At 43.4% G+C, this 19,543-nt stretch overlaps 1 protein-coding gene across 1 annotated transcript; it reads left to right on the top strand.

The window, feature by feature from the left end:
• Positions 1-224: 224 nt before the first annotated feature.
• LOC101160718 (probable N-acetyltransferase CML3) lies at positions 225-2,217 on the top strand. Its single transcript, XM_004086293.4, has 2 exons — positions 225-323; positions 814-2,217. The coding sequence occupies exons 1-2, from the start codon at positions 305-307 to the stop codon at positions 1,557-1,559; spliced, it is 765 nt and encodes a 254-aa protein (XP_004086341.1). The 5' UTR covers positions 225-304; the 3' UTR covers positions 1,560-2,217.
• The last annotated feature ends 17,326 nt before the right edge of the window (positions 2,218-19,543 follow it).

Raw genomic sequence — 19,543 nt, 5'->3', positions numbered from 1 at the left:
TTGTGCCATCACAGTTTAATTTATGCAAATTCATCATAGTGGCAACATTTTTGTTTAAAGGAATTAGTTTTCAATTTTCAGCACAACTTTCTATTTTATAAAAACTAAAAACTCACTATTTCATGTATGTTGGAGTAACGTCAGGTCTTCTCAGTGTGCATGCGTGTGTGCAGGTGGGCATGCTCAGACTCATTTAAATCCTTTTTGTGAACAACTGATTATCCCAATCTGTAGCTTAAGGCGCAGTGCTGCAGCAGCGTTGAGACCTTCAGTCTGAGCAATTGACGGGGGGAAAAGAGTCGGCATGGCCCCGAAAATTAACTGTAAGTTTGACGCTTTATCTTTTGTCTAAATTGCTGAGCTGATTAGGAGTACAATTACGAACCAGGCGGCAAAACAAACGGCACTTACAATCGATGTCCTGCAGCACAATTCAGAGAAAAAACTAAAAAGGTTCTTGTACTGCCTCAGAATTTCACCTTGTTTTTTTTTTCAGCCATCAGCACTTTTGAAGCCTAATTGTAGATGTTCAACAATGACTCACTTGAAATCATAGAAGGAAACAGAGGAATAATAATTTCAGTTTTTCATTTTGCCTCATGCTGCCACAGATGATTGAGTTATTTTTATATGTTACAAAGTTTAATCACAGGTGTAAAGTATAGTGTGCTGACTATTCTTTTTTTCTGAATGGGTTGCCTAAATACATTAAGCCTTTTGTGAAATTCCTCAGGAATTCGAGTTGCAGCGGCAGGCGGCTTAGTCTTTTGGTTTCTCCCTTTTCTCCCCTCCTCCCCTTTCCTTAATTTGCAGTTGAGTTCTCCATCCGGAAATATGGGCCTTCTGAGGAACGTGAGGTCTTGGCGCTCTTTCGGGATGGGATTCTCGAACATGTGTACCCGGCGTTTTTTAGGGCCATGAGTAATGTGGACCACCTTGGGCTTACTCTGAGTATCTCCATGGCCGGATATGTGCTCGGTGGGAGCTCCTACTTCCAAGCTTTCTTCTTTGGCTTTGCATGGGCTGGCCTCATTTATTCCTGCTGCCACGAAATCTACAACAGCTACATGATGAGGAGGCTAAACACAGATATGGCCGACATCGAAAGCAGCTACCTAGAAAACCCAGATAACGGCTTCTGGGTGGCAGAAGCAGACGTCAACGGTCAGACCAGGGTGGTGGGGATCATGGGGGTGATGGGGAAAAGCGAAGAGGAGCACGGCGAGAGGTTCAATGACTGGAACGGAGGTGTGAGCGGCTCTGAAATCGGCCAAGACACCGTGGACGGGAGCTTCGGAGAGGTGTGCCATCTGGTGGTGGCGTTCCCGTGGCGCCGCAAGCAGCTGGGGTCGCAGCTGACTCGCAAAGCTTTGGAATTCTGCAAAGAGCGAGGGTTCACCCGGCTCGCCGTGGACCTCAGCTCACCGCAGACGGCGGCCATTTCCATGTACCAAAAATTAGGCTTTGTTCAAACTGCGTCCCACAGCAACACTCACACCAATAAGTGGTTCTCCAAACTAGCCCGCATAAATGTGGTGCACTTAGAGAAAATCATTTGAATAAAAGAAAGCAGAGACTTTAGACCCCTGACACATGCTTTTGCGTCCAACATAAAAGTTAATTTATGGTTTTTCTTCTTTCAATGCAGAAGAAAATCTCCAGTGTGACATCACCCTTGACTCACCGTCAGTGTTATTCAAAGGAAAAAGCATGAAATTTCCCATAAAGAAGCCTTGCTATCCTTAGTTTTCTTGTATTTTTTTTCTTGCCTTGATCTATTATGTACATACCTGCACTCCACTCTGTCTATTGAACAACTTGTTGATTTTTTTTTCTAAAATCATATTAGCTGTTGTTTGCCAATGCATGAAAAATAAGTCTCTTAAACGTTTAACTGATTATAGGGAATGAGGCGTAATCCCCTTTCAATATTTGCTTTGTTTGGACGGAGCTGCATGAAAACGTGACAGGAAAGATGCAGTCGTCTGAAAGCAGGTGAACTTTTTTCCCGGGAAAAGTTGAGTCCCTCTGCCTGAGAGGAATTAATGCCAGCTGACTCGTAAGACCCCGCAACTCTTTGCTTAAAATACCAATGGAAAATGCAGTAGCTTCAGGATAAAGAGAGGTTTAAAATTCTTTGGAGCTGAAATCTCACATGTGCACGAGAAGAGAACAAAGACTTTCAGGTCATCTTGAATAAAGCAAATGACCATCAAAAAACACGAAAAAGTCTGGTCCCTTATTGGTGGGCTTATGATAAAAGGTCAAGGCAATAGAAACATTTTTTTTCAGGAAGGTTGTAATCGGGTTTGCTGCAGTTCCCTGGAGGCTTGTGTAACCACCTTAATAACCCTTGGGCTATCTTAGATGACTCCACTCTTACTTTGACGTGTTATTCCTACCATGACAAAGGTGGATAAAGGTGGAAAGATTTCATGTAATCCATGGACACCAGTGAAGATCACAAATCATTGAAGTGAAAAGGTTCAGTGCACTGTCTTGTGGGGTCTAGATGACCCAACTCCCAACGTTAAAGTGCGTAGGATAGCACAAGGGTTACAGGATGTGATGAAAATGGAACATACCATTGTCGTGCATGTGGTAAGTGGGGGTGGGCGGTCTTGGGGATAAACATACAATTACCCAAAAAAATAAAGGCAGTAAGAAAATATCAAAGTCACTAGTGAAAAACAAAGCAACATTGTAAGAAACATAAAAACATAAACAACACAACATAAAATCATGTCATTCGTACAAATATAAGGAGTCCGCTCTCCGATGAAGCAGGGAGAGGAGAGGCAAAGTGTAAGCAGCAGTGAGAGAGGAGGAAGTGCTCTGAAAAACTATCAAAGTATCAAAACTATTGATCTCATCATGCAGGTATCGATACTTCACCTTGGTATTAATACTATCGATACTCAGATCGAGACGCCCACCCCTAGGTAGGATTAATGTGAAGTATTTGTAAGGCTAATGTAATTTACACACACAGGACGTACAGATTATGATATCTCATGGTGCCCTCACGCCACACTCTAGTAAAGTGCGACTACTGGCCCCTTACTGACCATGAAAGGGATGTGCATGTAATACGTAAGTGCCGTAGGACACCCTTCACAAACTTTACTCCGATTTTCTAATTACATCATTTCTAAAAGTCAGACTTTAAGCATAAAGCATGCACCTACTATATGAACAGCACTAACAATCTGTGCAGGATTTGGGGAGTTAAAAAAATTAAAAATCTGAATGACGTACCTGCGTCTCACTTCATCATTTTACTACTTAACCATATGCTACATACCCACCGCTTTAGTTCACAGAGCTATTCCAATATATTAAAGACTTGGGTGTCATATAATTGCAGCCGGGAAGAAACTGCAGTTATTTATTTCTCCTTCATAATCAGTTATCAAACGGTTGGCACTTCCATGTTTTGAAAAGGATGCTACCCATACATCACTACCAAATCCAAGTCTCTGATTGGTCAAGGTTCAACTGCTTTAACTTTTGACGCGTGTACAATCGGGTTTTGTACTTAACGCCCAAAAACAGACATAAAAACCTGTGTAGCACACGTGGACGCAAGAGTTTAGAACACGGGAGCCTGAATGCTCAGATATGCGCATTTACATAGACTTTTCATTGAAAGCAGTCGCATACAGGTTTCTCCTATTTTTCACCCACAGACATCAAGTCCAACCCTTAAGGGTAGTTGTGACTAAGGCCTAACTAATGTAGATCTGTTGATTTTTGAATCAATAAAAACATATTTTTGTTCATTGTTCACACAGGACTCTTCAAAATAAAGCAGGCGATTTCCAGTGAATAATAGGAAATAACCTTATTATATCTGCTTCTTCTACATCAGTACATCAACACAAGATGACAACAATATATAATCAAAATGAGTAAACAGTCATTATTTCCAAAATAAAAAAAACCTTCCCAAACCGATCTAAGTCACTAGTTTACAGTTTGAGTTTACCTAATTATAATTAACTAATAATAACACTTTTGTATTGACTTGGTTGTGCATTGTTTAGTTTTACAACTTAGCACCATAAACTGATGTATGTGTCTGTTTCAGAGGCGTATGGCATAATGAGCGTGACAAATCCCTCAAAGGTGATGATAATTTCTGATAAATCATCAGCGCCACCTGCTACCCTCAAAAGAATGTGCATGCTACCAGACCTGCAAATGAAAATATCATGCAGCCAGTGTGCAAGGACAGGTGTGGCCTAAACGAATTTCAAGTAATGGATGGATGGAGCAGCTTGGCATTCAGATACACACCTGTCAGAGACCTTCAGGCATCAATCATTCCTGCTGAGCCTGTCAGAGAAGCATTTGGCCGGTGGCCAACAGGCAGGTGTTAAAGCAAAGGAAGATGAGACTTAATGCTGGCCGGCCTGTTGTCACACTCGCACAATTACCAGTGCAACTGGCCTTTAGGCGATGACACCTCGTTGTAATTCTGCTCAGACTTGCACTGCATGGGAGGAACCGGCGGCCACGAGAATCCAGTTGCAAGGTTTGATACAAAAGGTTTCGTCAATTCTGTTGTGTCAACTGCATGACTTTCCTGAGTTTTATCAAAAATTTCAGGAACAAAGCTGATTTAAAAGAATTTATTTCAGATATTTATATAAATGTATTCTGTGGATGTAAATGCGGAATTAAAGAAAATGATTATTGATGCCATAACTGGAGGCAATAAAAACCATATGAAAATTAATTATTCAAAATGTTAATTTAAAAATGCTTTGATGAAGTTAGGTGTTTAAAATGTACAGAAATAATAAAACTCGCAAAATACTGACCTTAAAATGTGTTCTGAAGACAAGGTAAAGAAAATAAAAGTAACATAAATATAAAATATCTGAATATTTTTTATGAAAAGAAAAGCTCTTTGTATGTGAGTTCTGGCAGGAAAATATCAGTTAATCTTTCAAAGTGAGCTGAAGTGAGACACCTACATTCTGAGTCCTAGCAAACAGGGAATAATTAAAGTGGAAGATACTTAATATTTCCACGTGTAAAAGTGCACTCATGAACAAGTATGGTGGTATCAAATATTCGGATGAAAATGCAAAGACGTGTGGTCGTCTTTTCTTGACACATGACAGATATTTTAGCAGCTCAAGAATATCCTCACTGGCAGTGTTTAAACATCTATGAGGCTCTTCCGGAAAATATAACTGAAAAACCAAAGGCTATAATTCTTACAAAAATAAAAAGTTTTTAAATTTACAAAGTTGAGGAAAAGTTTTTCAGAAACCTTTCTACTCTGTTAAGTTATTTAACACGCAAGAGAGCTGCACTGGGGGGATTTTTGTACTGAATCTCATTCTTTTTCATATTTGACTTCCAAATTGTGTCTAAAAGAGACACGTGACCTGATTCCTTAGCTCTACAACCATTGACTATCTGAGAACTGGACCAAGTAAGTGTGACTTCCTCCATAGAAAATGGTTTACTTCCACCTCCAACACAATGAAATCAATTCAGTCGCCACTTTTTTGCTTTCCAGATGTCGCAGTGTTGGAGCCAGGCGTCAGTAAACAGTAATTATTTTGAAAATATGTCAAACGTCTTGAACGTTCAGCATGACACCACATACTTTTATTGAGGCATTTGATTGGTTAATTTATAGCTTGAATAACTTGCACTACAGAAAAAAATACTATATGACAAATAAATTTAGGATTTTCAAGAAAATTTTATAAAATGGTATCAGAGCAAAAATGATTATTTTGTAAAACGGTCCAGTTCTCTTATACAGTCAATATCTACAAACGATGATTGCATAAATGGGAAAAGTCATTCATGTGTTTGTACTCTGAGTCAATCTGATACCAGTTTACAGACTTTGTTGACTTCGCCACTGGGAACTTCTAATGTTAAATCAACTCAACATAAAACCTCATATTAAGAAGTTTGGTTTAGTTGAGACGTATTTGACGTAAAATTTTAATTTACACGAACGACATTACCAACAGCTTGTTCAGTTGAATTACAATAATACATTAAATCAACAAAAATGTTTAAAATGCACTTTACAGTACCTGCAATACTTCCTTGAGAAAATGACTCCAATCATTCGGTTATTTTCGTAACAGTATGTTTGTGCAGGTCAAGTTCAAAGTTGTACTAGATGAACCTGTCTGGAGGTAACAGACATGAGCTTTTGCTCCTTTATTCTGTCATTGCATCGACTCTAATTTGCCCGTCTGTTTTTACCCGCAGCGGTGGGTTCACGAGCCAATCACAGAAGATAGACGTTTTTAAGTTGACAAAAGCATGTCCATACCTGTACATCTTATGTCTCCCTGTGGCCTCAGTTCATCATCAGTTGATCGTCTCTGACATGGTGCCTCTGCCAGCTGCTCTCCCCCTCCCCTGCCTGCTCTGCTCCGGACGCGACCAGCTGTCTCCACTCACCCTCATCACCACCATGGCCTCTTAAGGAGTTCCTGGACCTCCACTCGACGCCAGTTCGTTACCTCCCACGGTGCATAGTCAGGCTCGCTCATGTTCTTGTTCTGTTTACCAAGTTCTGTGTTACTTATTGCTCCTCTCGTCTTTGCCTCAGGAATAATCTACTCTGGATCTCACCTGGTCGCAGTCCTCTGGTTTCACGCCGTCTCACCTCTGGAATCCTGCAACTGCTCTCCTCCAGCCAGCCGCTGCGCCTCTGTTGGAAATAAGCCAAAACTCACTTTCCTATATAAAAACATCTAAACTCACCTTAATGTCTGAGTCTCCTTCTGGGTTACAGCATCTGGGTCACTCCGAATCATAGTCATACCATGACAGAACGAACTGGCCCCACTCCTGACCCAGCTGACCCGGAAGGGCTCCAACATGCCTTATCCATACAAGAAAATCTTCTTACTCATCAAGCGGAGGCCATCACTCTCCTGTCCTCGGCTCAGTGGGATCTTTTCCGTCGCCTCGACAGCATCACGCAATTCCTCAGTGCATCTACTAGCCAACATGCTAATCCCGCAGCCGCTGCTCAAGATCCCGATTCCGTCAACAAAGCCACTTCCGCATCCGCCGACATCCCGGAAAATGTCCGCCTTCAGCCGGAACCTTTCTACAGCAATGTTGATACCTTTGGAGGGTTCCTACTACAGTGCCAACTCATTTTCCAGCAGGCTCCAAGGTATTACCATTCCGACCACAGCAAAATCTCATTAATTGTTAACTCTCTCCGCAGTAAGGCGCTACAATGGGCCCAAGCTTTTCTAGCTTCGCATCCTATCGCTCATCTCCCATACGACAGTTTCATTGGAGAATTCCGGCTCGTCTTCGATCAGCCCCGAAAGCAGGAAGAAGCAGTCCGGCGGTTACTAAGTCTCAAACAAGGTAACCGCCCGGTAAGTGACCATCTGATTGACTTCCGCATTCTAGCGGTCGAAGCTGGTTGGCCTGACTCTGCGCTAAAAGGGATTTTTTATCAGTCACTTAACGAACGTATCAAGGATCATTTATGTTCTCATCCAGAGGCGGACTCTTTTTTTTTTTTTTTTTTTTTTTTTTTACCTTGTCCTGTCCAACAGCTGGGCAAACAGATGAGAGCTGAGGGCCTCTTGTGTTGGACATATTTTACTTTAACAAGAGGGGTTATTAATCTTCAGACAAACCAAAGGTATGTCTGAATAAACCCCTTTTGTAATTGAGGCCAAACTTTATTAATTTCAAACATGTTTGAAGATCTTTGGTGTTGGACCGGACGGAAAAGGAAAGAGGGGAAGAAGAGAGAGGGACGTTAGAGAGAGGGGGGGAAGGAGGGTGATAGTAGGAGGGGAAGGGGGATAAGACCATGAAGCAGCATAAAGCAACAAGTTTACTGGTTGTTAATCACCATGGTAAGGCTCAAATGCAGTACAAAAAGGGCGGAGCCTGTCCACACACAATCCAAGTGTCAAACACACCTGCTAGCTGCAAAAAATGTCCATCTGTCGACATGTACACAAAACAGATAGTGCTCACACGCATACTTATGCCTTAAAACCAACTAGTGTGAAACATTTCAGTCATTCAGTCACGCAAACCGCCAGTGCAAAGGTGAGCCAACACCCGTGCTCAGGTGAGTGCTCATGTTCTTCTAAAATGGATGGTGGAATGTGTAAAGAAGGAGGGAGAGTGCCCAGCCATCCCCACCCCAAGACCCCCACCGCAGCAGCAGCGGCAGCCGGAATCCCCCCCACGCCACACGGAAACCGGCAGGGAACAACCGCCGCCCGGGCGACCAAGCCCGCCACCCAGGCCAGGGCCAGCAGGACCGCCGCAAGGCCCCCAGAGCCAGAGAGCAGGGAGGCACGGAGGGAAAGAGAGGGCCGCCCCAGCCCAACCAGGAGAACAGCCCCCCCGCCGCGCCGGGAGAACCCAACGCAGGGCCCCACCGGAGAGGGACGCCCACAGCCCCAGACGAGCACCCCACCACCACCCAGGAGTTCTGGGCATCCCCCCGCCCCAACCCCAGGTAGGAGCCAGGACCCCCCAAGGGAGACCCGCTCCGCACTCCAGGCAGCCATCCGCCCGGCCCACGGTTGGTCCAGGGAGGAGCAAGGCAGGGGCCCGCCGCCCCCGCCCAGGAGGGGGGAACCCCGGGGAAAAAAGAGGGCCCACAAGGGGTGTTGTAAATATGGCCCGACCAGGCTCGGCCACAGTTGGAAATTTGGCGGGGCCCAGCGCTCAGGAGCAAGGACCAGAACCCACCCCCCAGGGACACCAACACCCCCGGCTCAGATGTAATGTGAACCCCCCCACCGCGCGGAGAGAGCACCGCCGGGCCCAGGAAGCCGGCACCCCGGGGACACGGTCGCCGTTGCAAAGGGGCCCGTACCCCCCACCAGGGAAGAGGCAGGGGACAGATGGTCCTAGGTCCCACCTTCCTTGCAAAATGTGTGTGCGTGTATGTGTGTTTAAGAGGGTGTGTGTGTGCATGTGTGTGTGTTTATGTTGGGATGTATATATTGAGGGGGGAGGGGTGTGTGTACTAAGGGGGGTGCAGTTAAAATTGGCGGGTAGGGCACTAAGGGGACATCTCCTGATTACTCACAGTGATGTCCCCTCACCCCCCCCACCAAGGGGCCCTAAATGTCTAAGGTGCGGTTAAAATTGGCGGGTAGGGTGCTAGGCGGACTCTTTTGAAGACCTAGTCACCGCAGCCTTAAGGTCCGACGTCAGGTTACGAGAACGGTTCGCAGAACAAAAACGTAAGCCTCCGCCACCTCCGGTCAATCCATCTCCCCCTGTGCATGCGGTTCAACCTTCTAGCAATGAAACTCTTGACAATGTCCCCCATGAACCTATGCAGATCGGTCATTCAAAACTATCCCCCGAGGAACGTGTTAAACGACGGGACGAGGGCTTATGTTTCTATTGTGGCCAAGCCGGTCATATAGTCTCCGATTGCCGCGCACGTTTAAAACTCCCGAGCCCCCCGTTAGATAACAGGCCACGGGGAGAAGTTGTTGAACTCATTCACAGTTCCAAGTTTTTGTGTGTTCCAGTCAAGCTCTGTCACAAGAATCAGGTTTTCGAACTCAAGGCTCTCATAGACTCTGGGGCTGAACATAGCCTTATCGATCAACGTCTCGTTCAAGAACTCTCTCTTCCTGTTGAACCTCTCGCTAATCCTGTTAAAGCTGCCGGCCTAGGAGGAAAACAACTCACTCGCATCACTAAGCGCACTGGTCCCGTACTCCTTCTCACCTCGGGAAATCACCAGGAATACCTGCAGTTTTTCATTACTCACTGTCCTCAGACCCCGATAATCCTGGGGTTCTCCTGGCTCCAGATTCATAATCCGCACATTGAGTGGAGCTCGCCCCGTATTGCTAATTGGAGCACCTACTGTTTGGCTAATTGTCTCCATTCCGCCTTGCCCATTACCAACGTGCCTGATTCAGCTCGAGAGGATATCGACCTGTCAAACGTTCCTGCCTGTTATCACGATCTTCGTACGGTCTTCAGTAAAGTTAAAGCTAGTTCACTTCCGCCCCACCGACCTTATGATTGCTCCATCGAGCTATTAAACGGCGCCCCCCTTCCCAAGGGGAAACTATATTAACTTTCAGGACCAGAAAAGATTGCCATGGAGAATTATGTTCAGGAAGCTCTGTCTCAAGGTCACATTCGCCCCTCATCATCTCCTGTCGGTGCAGGTTTTTTCTTTGTTGAAAAGAAAGACAAGACTCTACGTCCCTGCATTGATTTCCGTGAGTTAAATCAGATCACGGTTAAGGACAAATATTCCCTTCCTTTAATCGATTCCGTGTTTGAATCTGTCCAGCAAGCCAAAATCTTTATAAAACTAGATCTTCGTAATGCTTACCACCTCGTGCGAATCCGTGAGGGGGATGAATGGAAGACCGCATTCACCACGCCATTAGGTCATTACGAATATCTTGTTATGCCGTTCGGCCTCACTAACGCCCCCGCAGTATTTCAACGCCTGGTAAATGACGTTCTGTGGGATTTCCTTAACAGATTTGTCTTCATATATTTGGATGACATCCTCATCTACTCTTCCGATTCCTCCCAGCATAAACATCATGTTCGCCTAGTTCTAGAAAGATTATTGGCTAATCAGCTGTTTGTCAAAGCCGAAAAGTGCGAATTCCATGTTTCCACCATCCCATTCTTGGGATACATCATCGAAGCAGGCAACATACGTCCGGATCCTGCTAAGATTGAGGCCGTTGCCCAGTGGGAAATACCCCAGACCAGGAAAAAGCTCCAACAATTTTTGGGTTTCGCAAATTTCTACCGCCGCTTTATCCGTAACTACAGTAGTATAGCAGCGCCTCTCACTCAACTCACCTCCATCAATAAAACTTACTCCTGGAATCCTGCTGCCGATTCTGCATTCAAAAAACTTAAGTCCCTTTTTGTTTCAGCTCCCATCCTCATTCAACCTGATGTCACGAAGCCATTCATCGTTGAGGTGGACGCCTCTGATTCTGGCGTGGGGGCGGTTCTGTCACAACGGGAAGACAGCTCTGGGAAGCTCAAACCGTGTGCTTTCTTTCCCCGCAAACTAAGCCCGGCGGAGCAAAACTATGATGTGGGCAACCGTGAGTTATTGGCTATAAAACTAGCCTTGGAAGAATGGCGCCACTGGCTGGAGGGAGCAGAAAAAACATTCATAGTCTGGACTGATCATAAGAATCTCGCCTATCTCCGCAGCGCTAAACGCTTAAACTCCCGCCAGGCCAGGTGGTGTTTGTTTTTCGATCGTTTTCACTTTACCATCTCCTACTGTCCTGGCAGCCGAAATGTTAAGCCTGACGCTTTGTCCCGCAAATACTCCTCCTCTGATTCCTCCTCTGACTCATCCATTCTCCCCATGTCCTTTTTCGTTGGAAGTCTCACCTGGGAGATCGAGAGCAAAGTCCAGCAAGCTCAAGGTGAGATTCCTGCCGGCACCTCCTGTCCTTCTGGTACACTGTATGTCCCTGAATCCCTCAGGTCAGAAGTCATTGCCTGGGGACACACGTCCCGCATCGCCTGCCACGGGGGAGTTTACAGGACCATCCGCCTCCTAAAGCGGCGTTTTTTCTGGCCATCCCTGGAACGGGATGTCAGGGAATATATCTCAGCCTGCAGTATCTGCGCCCGTTCCAAGGCTTCCAACAGGCCCCCCTCAGGTCATCTCCTGCCTCTATCCACGCCTAGCCGTCCCTGGTCTCATATTGCGGTGGATTTTGTTACTGGGCTTCCTCCGTCTCAAGGCCATACGGTAATCCTTACAGTCATTGATCGTTTTTCAAAAGCCGCTCAATTCATTCCTCTGCCTCAGTTGCCCTCTGCCATGGAAACGGCCGATGCCCTCATCCATCACGTTTTCCGACACCATGGGATACCCAGTGACATTGTGTCCGACCGCGGACCTCAATTTACATCTCAAGTGTGGAAGGCTTTCTGCTCCGCCCTCGGAGCCACAGTCAGCCTTACCTCCGGGTACCACCCACAGGCCAATGGACAAGCTGAACGGGCTAACCAGGAGCTGGAGGCGGCTCTCAGGTGTCTGTCTCAGAATCAGGAGGACTGGTCCAAATACCTGGTGTGGGTAGAGTATGCCCACAATTCCCATTCGTCCACTGCCACCGGAATATCACCTTTTGAGGCCTCCTTGGGTTACTCACCCCCTTTGTTTCCTTCCCAGGAATTGGATCTGGCAGTGCCCTCGGTCCAGCTCCACCTTCAGCGATGTCGTGACATCTGGCTGCAGACCAGGGCGGCTCTCCTCCGCACCAAGGAGAGCAACTGCCAGATAGCCAACCGTCATAGGGTGGTGAGTCCCAACTACCAACCTGGTCAGAAGGTTTGGTTATCGTCTCGTAACATTCCTCTACAGGCCTCGTCCCGGAAACTGGCTCCCAAGTTCATTGGACCCTACACCATTGACCGTGTCATAAATCCTGTTTGTGTCAAGCTGCGTCTCCCTGCTGCCCTCAAGGTGAATCCCACGTTCCACGTCTCACAGGTCAAACCAGTCTCTGAGAGTCCGCTTTGCCCGCCGTCCACTTCCCCGCCGCTCGCCCCGGCCTTTACGGTCGATAGGATTTTGGATGTCCGGCGCTGTGGGCGGGGGGTGCAGTTCTTGGTGGACTGGGAAGGGTATGGTCCAGAGGAACGTTCGTGGATTTCCCACTCCCTCATTCTGGACCATACCCTCATCGACGACTTTTTCCGGGCCCATCCTGACCGTCGTCCTTGACCGCCTGGTGGCGGTCGTTGAGGGGGGGGTACTGACATGGTGCCTCTGCCAGCTGCTCTCCCCCTCCCCTGCCTGCTCTGCTCCGGACGCGACCAGCTGTCTCCACTCACCCTCATCACCACCATGGCCTCTTAAGGAGTTCCTGGACCTCCACTCGACGCCAGTTCGTTACCTCCCACGGTGCATAGTCAGGCTCGCTCATGTTCTTGTTCTGTTTACCAAGTTCTGTGTTACTTATTGCTCCTCTCGTCTTTGCCTCAGGAATAATCTACTCTGGATCTCACCTGGTCGCAGTCCTCTGGTTTCACGCCGTCTCACCTCTGGAATCCTGCAACTGCTCTCCTCCAGCCAGCCGCTGCGCCTCTGTTGGAAATAAGCCAAAACTCACTTTCCTATATAAAAACATCTAAACTCACCTTAATGTCTGAGTCTCCTTCTGGGTTACAGCATCTGGGTCACTCCGAATCATAGTCATACCATGACAGTCTCTCTTTCTCTCTATTGTTATCATCATCATCTGAACTTCTCTCCTCATTCTTCTCTGTTGTGACTGACTTGTCATGTATGCCTGTATTTATTTTCCCAAGAGGACAAAGTGAACAGGTGGTCATCAGAAGTTTAAACCAGAATGAGCATCTAGGTTTTTGTGGCTTTAATAGTTGAATTAGTCCTATCTGAAGTCATTTCTCTTTTATATCAGATCACCAACCTCATGTCTGTCTCCTTCACCTCTCGCCTGTGTTGTTCCCACTAAATCATAAGAACAAAAAAAGAATTATTCGTGTTTTAAATAAATTAAACATCTTGCAAATGCACTTTTCTAAAATTAAGAATACTATTTAAAAATGACTGACTTGATATTAATTGGCTTTGCCCTGAACGTACACCATAAGACCTGCCTGTTTCTTTCCTGCATCTGTCCTGTTTCTTTTTCTCTCTTCTTGTCTTTCTCTCCATCCTCAGCTGTATGATATAAACTTTGTGTTAGGAAGATTTTAGAATAATACAGTGACTAAACCATGTGTAAAAATAGAAATATTTTTAATTTAAATTATATATTTGTTGGATTCAGTTAGTGGTGGGATATAATAGGATATATTTCTTTATTGTTGTCAAACATCTCCAAATGTTCAACTGAAATCCAAAGTGTCGTTCAGCCAAAGTGATATTAAAAGCAAAAGGCTGTAAACTAAGTAGTCACTCCAAAAAAAAAAATTATCCAAACTTTTAACAATATAAAAAGAAACAAAAACAGCATCTAACCCACCGTTTGTGACTGTTTTACTACTAGCTTTAGCCTGAATGTTTCCAAGCCTGGTTTTAACACTGCTGTAAAAAATACCTGCTGTCTCTCAACCATTTAAAGAAACTTTTCTTCATTCCCTCTACATCTTTGTCCTTCTTGTGTTTTCTGTTTTGATTCCCCGATTGTTTTTTCTTTTTCCTTTCCATCTTTATCACGCTTTCATCAGATGATCACACAATTTAAATGAAAACAAACACGCGTCTGCGCTCCACCGCGCTCCAGCAGGTTCTCGCAGAGACGCGCTAGTTAGTGATTAGGGTAGGAATTCGGACACAGCCTTTATGTCAGACTTTGTTTTTGTGTTCCTTTTGTGCATTAGTGGGTTCTCTCCGGGTGCTCCGGCCTTCCCTAGATTCTAAAAAATACTTTTTTTTAAAGTGAAGTAGAGGCTAACAGGCGCTACCTGCCCTCTTTCTGTAAGGCTGTCTAAGCTGAATTTGACTGTGTGTGGCTAAAAGTGCTGTCAACATCATTAACTGTCTTAGAAAAACACAAATTTTTGCTCAAAGGTGCAGAAATTTTCTCACTGTGAAAACAATATAGTCATTACAGCCAGTGACTGCTGTTTGCCATGATAATAATACTTAAAAATAAATTATGAAGTATACAAATCAATCAGATAATAACATTAATAATAATACATTAATAATAATACATTTTTGATAAATAAATATCAGTCACAAAAATGTATTGATAATTGTCCAAATTAAAGCCTGGCAGGCCTGTGGGTTTTCTCCGAGGACTTCGGTTTCCCCACATTATTTGTTAGTAATTGGCTAGTGACTGATAAATATCCCCTCCCTGAAACGCCACCTTATCATGGCGGAGCGGTTTGCGTGCTTGAATGACCCCAGGAGCCAGTAGCCGCGTGGTGTTTTCCACCTCAAACTGGTCCTGGGAGACGGGCCAGACTAAGGGCGATTCAAACAAAAAAACTTTTCATTACTAGATCCACTTATTCCCCCCAACTTGAGTTACCAGTGCGTCAGCCTGGAGCCAAACTAGTTAGTGTTACCAGCAATAGAAAGATCGTTTTCCCACTTTATTTTGGGAGAAGCTTCCTTCTTGAGGTTATTTTTATTAAATCTGCCACTGCAGGTGGAAGATCTAGATTTATTGTAGTTGCAGAAATTTTAGCTTCTATTGAAAATTTAAGTTGTAGATATTCTAAAAATTGACTGTTCCTGATGTATTCCTGGATAAAATAAGAAAATGGTATTAGACCTCTGGAATTAAAAATATGTTTGAGATGTGTAATACCCTTTGTAGCATAGGTTTGTAGATTGATTATTTTTTTATTGCTTAAAACGTGTAGTTTTAATAATATCTCTATTTCGAAAAAATTGTGGACTTGGACCTTTTTTAAGTAACCGATTCAATTAGATCTTTGGAAAAGAAAATTCAGGAATACAGTGAATTTCTTGTACAGCCGGAAGCTGTTCAACCGGAAGCTCCAATTTAGTTCAAAGATTGAATTTGTCAGAAACCATCCGGCAACCTTCAGTGCATTTAGCTTTTCTTTGGAAACAGTTTGAGTTTTTTTTCTTCCAGTGAACATCGTCCTCCATGACCTCTATTCCTTCTTTTTGGTTTGTTCCTCCTGCTTCAAACCTGGCCAAGCCATCTGTATCTATAAATGTTCACTAAAGCAACAGCATTTATTATTTTCACATGAAAATATAGCCATGAATAATTGATAGTCTTTCTGTCGGTAAATTGGTCTAAATGCTGTTCTCTGGATCTCTCCATCTTTTCTGACATTCTTGGGAGTTTTTTAGTCTAAAAGCTTCACGGAAATTCTGGGAAATCTTTCCTGCTGCACTCAGGTGATTTAACCAGTTATGGGACCTGTAAAAGTGAAAAAGGCTGAGCACACGATCCAGGTGATTCTCAGGGAAAAGGGGACAATGTTTCACTTTAAAAAACGGCAACCGCACATTCAGGGGACAGAAAGAACACTGGGGAATGTTTTTGAAAAATTAACTTGAACTATTTGGAATAGGAGGTTTCATTTTTTTTCTTTTACCATTATTTTCTTTTAATTTTGCTTTTCAAGATAAAATGACACTAAAATTGTCAAATCAATTACAGTGATATGCCTCCATGAGGTAGCAGAGATCATATATCTGTTGGTATAAGTATCGTGTGCTCCATTTGGCTAACATTACTCAATGGTAGGGATGGGCGAAATGGAATGGCTAAAAAATAAAATATCTGATGTTTTCATTCCAAATTTGATTTTTGATTTTAATAATTTTTTCTCTCTCCCTGATTTCACTTTTTTATATAATTTGTCCTGCCCAACAGCTGAGCAAACAGATGAGAGCTGAAGGCCTTTTGTGTTGGACATATTTTACTGTGACAACAGGTGTTATGAATCTTCTGACACATAAGGTGTATATTTGAATAAACCCCCTTCTGTAATTTAGGCTAAACTTTATTCATATTAATTATATCTGCAACAGTTCTTTGTTGGATTGAGCAGAAAAAAAGAGAAAGGAAGAAGAGAGAGGGATGTGGGGGGGGGGGTTGATTATAGATGGGGGTGGAGGGATCCTTTTCCTTTTTCTTTTTTTTTTTTTACAAGAATGACAAATGATGGAATATATTAAACAAAAACTATTTTATTATAACACCTCCTTTCAAAGTTGTCTTGAACACAAAGTGGAACTAAATACATGCTGTAAAAATGTTTGCAGAACAATGCAGCAGACGTTTTGTGAGCTACAGCTAGTTAGAGCATCTCATAAAGAGAAATACTAGAACGCAGTCGGCGGAGTATTTTTGGCAGCAAAAGCCTTGAAACGGATTTTGCTGCATTTGGTCAGAAGTCGCAACTACATTGACCCAAATCAAATTTTTGATTAACGGGCCAATTTGGCCAGTAGACCAAAAAAAATCTGTTGATCAAATTATTCCATTATTTTACAAAGATAAAAAATAAAGGTTAAAAAAAACATGTATGTTAAATGTAAACAGAGAGGAAGTCACAACGTAATAAAAATATCTGATAAAAAAATAAAAAAAATTTCTAAGGAACTCCTGTATTGATTTCTCATCAATCTTTTCAATCTGCTTTTAGGTGTTATCATGCTGTCTATGAAATGTTTTCTTTTCAATCACAAATGAGCTGTCTCTGTTTTTTGCTGAAGACTGTCCCTATGAGAAGAGGAGTGTCAGTCAGCACATATATTCTGATAAATGATAGATAAAACAATGGGAGACAGTATGAGAGAAGTTTTACTACCAGTTGTCATAGTGCCTCTCTCAGGCTCCTCCCCCTCCAGCTCTGCTCTGCTCCTGATTGGCACCAGCTGATGTCACTCATCTCATCGCCCTCCTCTGCTCATAAGGTGACCCAGCTCCAGCATTCAACGCCAGTCCGTTGCCCATTAATGGTGGCTACGCCTGGGGGGTATTCCAGGAAGCATGTTTAAACTAGCCTGACTTTAAGCCGGAACTCTGGCTGAAATCCGCCTGAACTTGCTTACCTGGGGTATGTCGGTTCCAAAAGACCGGATATGAGTTGGCGTAATTACGCTCGACTTTGTAACCCTGGGTTAATGCACGTGCATGTCAAGTACATAAAGACATTCTCAATGGATCGCCGATTTCTGGAGTCACCATGGAAACGCGTGGAAAAAAAGAAAGCGCTATACTTCGGTGAGACGGAGTCTGAGGTTTTAATGATGGCGTATGAAGATTATACGTCCATAAAAAAAGTAATATGGCTGCATCATCAAAAGAAAGAGTTTCTGCTTGTAGTAAGAACAAACAAAGTAAACGCACAAGTTTCTGATCTTATTTCCATTTTCATTGTGACGCATATATATATATAACTTATCCAAGTTTGCCACCTTAAATGAATTACCTCTATTGGTAACAAATAATTGAGTAAAATTTAATCAACCTAATTTCTTACGTCTATAAAACTAAATAATTGTTTATACAACTCAAATTTATGTATTTATCTAACTAAATGTCATATTACTCCAATTCAATTAATATTTTTTCCATCTTAATTAATTATATTTCTTGATCTCTCATATGTCTAAGTATGAGCCGGCAGATATGCTCATTTTTATAACAATAAAAAGGACGGGGGAAAAAAAGCACGTTGCGCAAAACTTCATTAAAGAATTTTCCGTCAATGTCATTACAACATGCATCGGTAGGGGTGCGATATAAACTCATCATCCTCTCCTTCACTCTTACTCATGGTGCAGAGAGATAAGCACAGTAGGAATAAACAACTCAGCAAAATATAGCAAAACACAGTAAAACAGCTAAACAACTAAACACATTTGGTCAAAAACCCACACTTAAACAAAAATACCAGGATACCGTTAAGGCAGAAAAAACAAAGTATTTATCCAGCTTGGTTTTAGTAAATAAAATGTAAATAAGCCCCACATTCTTTTTAAAACTATTGGTTCTGTTTGTAACCCCAATCCATCTTCCACTCTACAGATGACAAATGAAATGTGTGAACGTTTTTTACTCTTTTTTAACAACAAGGTAGCTGCTATTAGGGGAAATATTTCCTCATGCACTTCCTTCTTAGAATCTGCTCTGGTACAGAATTCTGTTGTTTTTTCCCAATTTAAGTCGGTGTCAGGGTCTGAACTGACTGGGATTGTTAATAAGTTAAAACCAACATCTTCTCCCTTGGATCCAGTCCCACCTCGCTTTTTTAAACAGGTTTGGGTCACCCTTAGGACTTCAGTCACAGAGATCATCAATAGCAGCCTGTCATCAGGTCTTGTCCCAACTTTCTGCAAAGAAGCTGTTGTTGAACCTCTACTTAAAAAGCCGGGTCTGGATCCAACATGCTTGGCCAACTATCGGCTGATTTCAAAGCTGCCATTGGTGTCTAAAATTCTGGAAAAGTGTGTAACGGCACAACTGCAACCTTTTTTGGATGATGGTGGGATTTTAGACACTTTTCAGTCGGGCTACAAGGCATTTCATAGCACAGAGTCTGCTCTTTTGAAAGTTTTTAATGATCTTTATTTGACTCTGGTAATTCTGCTATTTTAGTGCTTTTAGACTTGACTGCTGATTTTGACACAGTGGATCACACAACTCTTTTAAACCGCCTTGAACATTGTGTGGGTGTTAGGGGGACTGCCCTGAACTGGTTTAAATCTTACCTGTCAGGGCGGTCCTTTACGGTTAGGCTGGGGGACTCCACTTCGTCTTCTACTCCATTACTTTCTGGAGTTCCCCAGGGTTCAATTTTAGGACCTGTGCTCTTTTCTTTATACCTGCTTCCTTTAGCTGAAATTTTTAAGAAACATGGCTTGTCATATCATTTTTATGCAGATGACTGCCAACTGTACATGCCCATTGTTAAAAATAATGGAAGCAGCCCCCTGACACCCTTACTTAACTGTCTGGGAGACGTCAGGGATTGGTTGGCCCAGAACTTTTTAAAACTTAATGAGGAGAAAACAGAGGTCATGATATTTGGACCCAAAGCCAATCTTGACTTG

The sequence above is a fragment of the Oryzias latipes genome, chromosome 7 (genome assembly GCF_002234675.1).
Source record: "Oryzias latipes chromosome 7, ASM223467v1".
Lineage (NCBI taxonomy): Eukaryota > Metazoa > Chordata > Actinopteri > Beloniformes > Adrianichthyidae > Oryzias > Oryzias latipes.
The sequence above is the reverse complement of the archived record's forward strand: the minus strand, read 5'-3'. Positions and strand labels throughout refer to the sequence as shown.